A 7,097-nucleotide genomic window follows, 5' to 3' on the forward strand; every position below is an offset into this window, starting at 1 on the left:
TCTCATTGTATCTGTCACTGAGCATTGTGATGATGACCCAAGCCTGCCCTATTTTCTCCATTGTCCCTGTCCCTCCCTGTGGGATGTGGAGTTGGCACTCAGTAGGTGATACATGAAAGGAGTTGCATCATCCCCTCTCTGCACCATCACCTCCACCTTGAGCAAGTCTTTCAAATGCTCTGAACCCCCATTTGCCCATCTGCAAAGTGGAGACATGTGAGAAGCAGAAGGAGGCACGTACATTAAAGAACCTACGCGCCATTAAACGACTAAGTTCTATGCAGATGTCTTTATTGCAATTTCTTCTTCCAGACCAGTGTTTACCTGCACTTGCCTGGGTGGAATCACAGGATCAAAGGAATGTGATGTGGTCTTTTTGTAATTTCCCCACCTTGAATCCAGGGGAAAGCTGGTTAAGAGTAAACCATTAATTCTGTCCTCCTGCAGCTCCCAGTCTTCTCCGAGGCTCTGGGTTAATGATTCTAGGTTGTTTTCCTCACCGGGCATGTTCCATTCTTTAAGAATGACTTGACTCACTCCAATAATTCTCCAGCCTGGGGTTGTGAACCTTGTTTCGCTGGAGGAAACAGTGGATGTGTGTAGGTCTCTGGCTGTCTTCCTTCCTCACCCGTGCCCCAGGCCCCGCCCCGTGGCCACCATTCCCTTAACCAACAGAAGAGACCCCTCCCCTCCCCCCCAAGGAAGGCTGCAAAAGTCAGAGCATCTGTGTTGCTTGGACCTAACAAATAACCTCCCTCACGTGAGGTTTAAGGATTTGTGTTCTGAACCCCAGAAGGAGAGATTTGGCAAGGAGAAACCCTTTTAAACTTTTGAAAACCGAGCTCAGGATGGTTTCTCCATACCAACATTTAATTAGTGGCTGCCAGAGGAATGGGTCGTAAGGAGAGGCAGCCCCAGCAGGGACTGGTCCCCGGAATCCCAGGCAGGAGGTCATGCAGAGGCTGGGGACACAGCTCGAAGGTGGTCTGGACACTCTGGAGATAAGGCCAGCTGAGGACTGTGGGCTCACGGATATCCCCAAACCGGGTCACAGTCAGGAGTCTCCCCAGCTCTCATCCCTCCCTCCCCTTAATCCAGTCCATTTGGTGCAGAGTGTTTTGGAACATAGCGTCGAGAATGCTTTGCATACAGAAGTGGGGTCTGGGGTGGGCCGATGGATCACTGTTCTACAAAAGTTCCAAGTTTTCTGAGCCTCAGTGCTTCTATCTGTAAAATAGAGATATTATTCCTTTTTTAATAACCAAACGAGGATTAAATTGTCTCCTTAAACTGGATCTTGTAATATGGTCATAGCAGTACCTAAGAGTGAACACATAAGGGATAAGGCATTGGTTAGGGACATCCAAGGCAAGAACTTCATCACTGTTGCCATGGTGACTCTAGGACCATTCTGACTGCAGAGAGAGTAATGTGAAAAATACAGCTGTGTGCCCATGTACCCACCCCACCGCCTTGCTTAGGAGATCGATCAACACCACTGAAAGCCCTGTGTTCACCTCGTGATCCCGTCTTGGCTTCCCCCATGAATTTTGTATCTACGGTTTCAAACATGGTTTTGAACTGTTCTGTAAGTGGTGTAGGCTATAGTCACAGAATAGGTTTTTCCCTCTGCCAATGCATGGAGCCAGGGTGTAGCTGCCCTTCATTTTCACTGCTGTATGTCTATCTCTATACATATCCTACTGTACTCTCAATTGTGTTGATGGGAATTTGGGCTGTGGGCACAGTGTCTTGCTAACATTCTCACCGTCTTAGAACCAATTTCTCCCTTGGAATTGGAATAGACCCTGGAGACTGTTTGCAGCTCTACCCTGGTACCCTCCACTGACTGGCCTGAGGGTATGGGAGTCCTGTTCTTGCTGGGTCTATGGACCTGCAAGGGGGAAGGGCTGTTTATAGAGAAAGAATGGAAGAAAAGGAAGAGCTTTCCAGGCCATAGTTTGACTTTCAGCCGTGGCCCTCAGGAACAAGCCAGATGGGCCTTGAGGCAAGATGAAGCACTCCTTTGGCTCTGAGCAGCAGTGTGAGGTGGGGGCTGCCCTTGACCCCACCCCAGGGTCTCAGACCGGACCCCTCCTGACCTCACAGTAGTGTGAGGTCACTACTGGGCTGCAGGACCTAGAAATTCAGACAGAATGCAGCATGCCATTCTCAGATTATATGGTTCTTTATTTAAACTGCTGTGAGGAAAGCCCTACTAAGGGGCTTCGAAGGTCACTGTCTCCATAATGTCAGATGTCCCTCTCCCCGCGCTCTCCAGGCCCTGGCAGTTCTCCGAGGCCTCGATGGCCTCCAGCCCGCTCCTGTGCACCGCCTTAGGCAGCACGCCCACGTCTCTGCCGCGTAGGGAGCCCGTGGTCCTGGTAGTAAGGTTGGCTTTGACGTTCCTCAGGAACAACCCGATCCTGCCCAGCCTCTTGGTGGCTAACCCCGAGCTGGCGGTGGATAAGCTCCGCCCCGATTTGTGGGAGGCCCTGGGCTCCTTGGGGATGGGCGCGTGGCCGATACCTTTGTGGGGGGCTCGCCTCCCGCCCCCCGGGCTGCCGCGGGCCTTGTCCTTGTCCTCCCTCGCGGCTCTGTGGCCGGCTAAGGACCGCCCGGAGGGTTTCCGGTTGGTCTTGTCCCCCCCGGCCTTGTGGCGCGGGTCGGCTGCCCTGCGGCGACGGGAGCCCCGAAAGGTTCGCTCCTTGTCCCTGCGCTCCCTCCAGCCCTTGCGCGGCTGCCTTCCCGCCTGCTCACCCTCCGCGCCTCCGCTCTGCGCGTCGGAGAGGAGCGCTCTCTCCACGTTTCCCGCCACAGTCTTGCGGGCGCCCTCTGTCCTTGCGAAGGTCGGGGTCCTGCCGGCCCGCTGGGAGAGGCTGGTCGACGAGCCGGAAGTAAACCCGGGGATCTTCGCGGCACCTGCCAAGGCCACGTTCCTGCTCTCCGGGGAGAGGTTGGCGGTGCCCGCAATGGCTAGGTTGGTCCTGCTTCCTCCCGGCCCCGCGGTGGCTGCACCTGCTACGGCCGCGCCTAGCCGATCCGGGGCGGCTGACTTGGTCAAGGCCACGCTCAAAGCGCCTGCCGCGGTGTCCGCTGCGATCCCTGCTGCGAACCCCGCGGCCGTCCCTCCTGTCACCACCGCTGCCGCCCCCGCCGCCTCCCGCGCTGCCACGGCTGCCGCCAGCTCTACGTGTGGCTCTGCCGCCGACTCCCTGTGGAGCTCTGCAGGTTTTGGAGTGGCGGCGGCTGCATCGGGTTTGTGGGAGGCCTGACGGGTCCCCTCCCCACCTGCAAAAGCTGCAGAGGTGGCCCCGGCCACCTCGGAGACCACGTGGAGGCTCCTGATGCTGACCTGGTCCTGATAGCCCTTTCCTTGGAAATCCGCCCCTGCTGGGCTCCTCTTCTCTTCCTCAAACACAGGCATGCAAAGCATGTCCTCCGCTGGGAGGGCGTACGTACTGCTGTTGCTGTCCACTGGTGGTCGCAGGAGGTACACGAGCTTTTCCCAGTAGGTGAAGAGGTCTTCCCGTGCGTCCAGAGCGGGGCACAGCTGCAGGTAGCACGAGCGGCCGGTGGCGAACTTGAGGCGCAGCTGTTGTTTCTCGCGGTCGTGAATGGAGATCCTCACGAACTTCAAGGGAAGGAGCCTGGTGAGCTCTAAGGTCTTGGTAGCCTTGCGGCCTTTTCCCTTGGTGGCCTGGCCACGCCCGCCATGCTCTTCACAGCCGGTGGCCGGTCGGGCCAGCAGCATGACGTCCGGTAGCGGGAGGATGGGGCTGGTGGACGCGATGCCCACGGTCACCATTCTGACCCGGTTGTGCACATCGATTACTTCTCCCCTTTTGGTGATCTGGATAAAGTCGCTCTCAAATATAGGCGCGTACTTGAAGATGTCGTACTCCCCCTTGTGCAGGTGTCGCTGTAGTTTCCCCATGGCCGTGTTGAACATGCCCACTGCGGAGCGGCTGTGGGCTGTGTGATAGGGGAGCAGAGACTCGGGGTTCATGACTCTCTCCTATCACAAGAGGCAGTGCGCGCAAGGCGGGTCCCTGGATCTTCTCTCCCTTGGCCTGGCTGGCAGAGGGTATATAGCCGAGCTCCTGTGTCACACAGGTGGCTCTATGGCCAGTGTCTCAACCCCACCCCACCCCACCCCACGGGGGCCACCCCCTTTTGCCTCAGAGCCTCCCAGAGACACGAGTGAGGGTGGGAGCTCAGAGGATTACAGAGGGTGTGCTGTAGGGTGCCTGGACCCCAGACTGAAATTCTGCAAGGGTGCGGAGATGTATGGTGGATTCCTCCACCTCACCTCCACCCCTGAAGTTTTATCTCCCTGAGAGGCCGGGAACTGCAGACCTGGTGACAGAACTAACTCAGCCTAACTAACCCCTGCGCAGCCATATTTATCCTCTGCTGCCCTTTGTGACCTGTCACTGTCACATACCCCTTTGTTCTCATCCCCCAGGCAGCCCCCTCAGGGCAGGGCCACCATCCTCCTCCCCAAACAGCCCCACTGCCCCCACCGAGGACAGGCCCATCCTGCCAGGGACTCAGGTGGGCATCAAAATAAAAATTTCTTCAAATGGGAACATTTTGTGTGGGGATCTTTTTTTTTTTTTTTTTTTTTTTTTTAATCCTCCCCCAGATGCAAAAGATTCAGCAACTGGACAAAATCCATAGGAATAGAAGGTGATGGGATACACTTGGAGCCATCTGAGCTCATGGTTTCATTTTATCCAATAACCTTGAACTGGCAGTCTTGGTCCTTCGCTTGCTTTTTCATAAAATCTCAGTACACATGGAAGATAGCAACCATTAATAATAACATTAAAAACTCATCCCCGAGGTGCCCTGCTATGTTCTTCACATACGACCGTTAAGAGCCCATTGAGTTTGGTACTGTCGTTACGTCCCGTTTTACAGGTGAAGACACTGAGGCATCATTCGCCTAACTTCACAGAAGTAATGGTAGTAGAGGCAGTATTTGAATGCGGGTCTAGCTGATCCCAAAGCCTTTGTTCTGAACCACTCCAGTACTTTGCCTTCACGAAGAAACCTTGGTCCAGCCACACGCTTTTCAAACCAGTCTGATTTAACTACCTTCAAGAAGAACCGTTTGATGCACTGTTGGAAGTTGTGTAACTCCATAGGTGTGTATATATATAGATGTCATGGGCAGAACCCAAGACGACTACTACAGGCGGTGGCTGGGCTGAAGTGGGGACTAAATTATCCAGGCGGCCATCTTTGTTCCTTCCCTCCATTATGTTTTCATAAACAGCCTGTGTATGGACACCTAGTTATTCTCTCTGAAGACCCCCAGTTTTGTTCCCTTCTTCCCCAGTGAAATGAAGGGGGCGGGGGGCCCGGGATGTAATCTTCAATTCCAAGAGGCTGCCAAACATCCTCCTGTAGCAACCTCCCTACCATGCACGAGTGGTTTGAAAGCAGTGACACCTATGGGGAGTGTGTGCCACCATACTTCCTGACTTATCGCCCCCCCCCCCCCACAGAGCTAGACGTGGAATGTGTAATTTCTTTTTTTTTTTTTTTTTTTTAAATTTTTTTTTTTCAACGTTTTTTATTTATTTTTGGGACAGAGAGACAGAGCATGAACGGGGGAGGGGCAGAGAGAGAGGGAGACACAGAATCGGAAACAGGCTCCAGGCTCCGAGCCATCAGCCCAGAGCCTGACACGGGGCTCGAACTCACGGACCGCGAGATCGTGACCTGGCTGAAGTCGGACGCTTAACCGACTGCGCCACCCAGGCGCCCCTGTAATTTCTTTTTTTTTTAAGTTTATTTATTTATTTTGAGAGAGACAGACACAGTGTGAGTGGGGGAGGGGCAAAAGGAGAGGGAGAGAGAGAATCCCAAGCAAGCTCCACACTGCCAGCACAGAGCCCGACGTGGGGCCCGAACCCACGAAACCGTGAGATCATGACCTGAGTTGAAACTTAGAGCTGGACGCTTAACCAGCTGAGCCACCCAGACGCCCCAGAGTGTGTCAGTCAGTTCTAAAGATTTTTTTTTTAAAGTCCATTTATTTGAGAGAGACAGGGTGGGGGAGTGGGTGGGAGGAAAGACAGAGAGAAAGGGAGACAGAGAATCCTAAGTTGCCTCTGCACTGCCAGAGCCGTGTCTGATGTGAGGCTTGAACCCATGAAGCTGCGAGATCATGACCTGAGCGGATATCAAGTGTCAGATGCTTAACCGACTGAGCCACCCAGACGCCCCCCCTAATTTCTAAATTGTTACTTGAAAGTTCTGAGAAACACACCTCCCAACTCTCATCCTCCAGGTTGATGAAATCTTTCCTGAAATTCTACCTTAGAGATTCAGTCCTTGAAAACAAAGGCAATCTTTCCATTAAAATACACACACCTGTTCAGTAGGTGAAAGGATAAACAAAATGTGGTCTATCCATACAGTGGAATGTTACTCAGCCATAAAAAGGAATGCAATGCTGATACCTGCTACAACGTGGATGAATCCTGAAAACATTATGTTAACTGAAAGAAGCCAGACACAAAAGGCCACATACCGTGTGAATCTATTTATATGAAATATCCAGAAGAGGCGAATCCATAGAGACAGAGTTTAGATTAGTGGTTGCCTGAGGCTGGAGGGAGGGGAGAATGGGGAGTGACTGCTTAATAGGTCCAGGATTTACTTTGTGGGGGATGTAAATTCTGGAACTAGGTAGTGGTAATAGTTACCCAGTATTGTGAATATACTGAGTTGTACACTGTAAATAGGTACAATGGCAGATTTTGTGTTGGGTGTATTCTCTCTCTCTCTCTCTCTCTCTCTCTCTCTCTCACACACACACACACACACACACACACACACACATATACATTCCTGCTTGGAACCCTTTAGAGAAAGGTCAATGGTGTGATCTAGAGCGAGCTACTCAGTTTTCCATTTCATCTGTAAAATGGGGACAAGTCATTGAGGATGAAATGAGATACTGCCATGTAAAGGTTGCACATATTGTCTAAATAAATGGTAGCTCTCATTAACATTCATCCTCAACTGGCCCTTTAAGTCTCAGGTGAATTTCTTCTCGAGAGCAGTTTTTGAGACGACAA

The 7,097-nt window shown here is 52.7% G+C and overlaps 1 protein-coding gene and 1 long non-coding RNA gene across 2 annotated transcripts; both read right to left on the minus strand.

Annotated features, from left to right (window-relative positions):
- Window positions 1-320: 320 nt before the first annotated feature.
- On the minus strand, window positions 321-2,071 carry LOC122235800. Its single transcript, XR_006213844.1, has 3 exons — window positions 1,769-2,071; window positions 864-1,227; window positions 321-577 (listed from the first exon to the last, which is right to left on the minus strand). It is a non-coding gene; the product is annotated as an uncharacterized LOC122235800 (long non-coding RNA).
- Window positions 2,072-2,172: 101 nt separating this feature from the next.
- On the minus strand, window positions 2,173-4,398 carry FAM71A (family with sequence similarity 71 member A). Its single transcript, XM_042975932.1, has one exon. It carries the CDS (start codon window positions 4,007-4,009, stop codon window positions 2,219-2,221), a length of 1,791 nt encoding a protein of 596 aa, XP_042831866.1. The 5' UTR covers window positions 4,010-4,398; the 3' UTR covers window positions 2,173-2,218.
- Between the last annotated feature and the right edge of the window lie 2,699 nt (window positions 4,399-7,097).

Source organism: Panthera tigris, chromosome F3, assembly GCF_018350195.1.
Source record: "Panthera tigris isolate Pti1 chromosome F3, P.tigris_Pti1_mat1.1, whole genome shotgun sequence".
NCBI classification, from domain to species: Eukaryota; Metazoa; Chordata; class Mammalia; order Carnivora; family Felidae; genus Panthera; species Panthera tigris.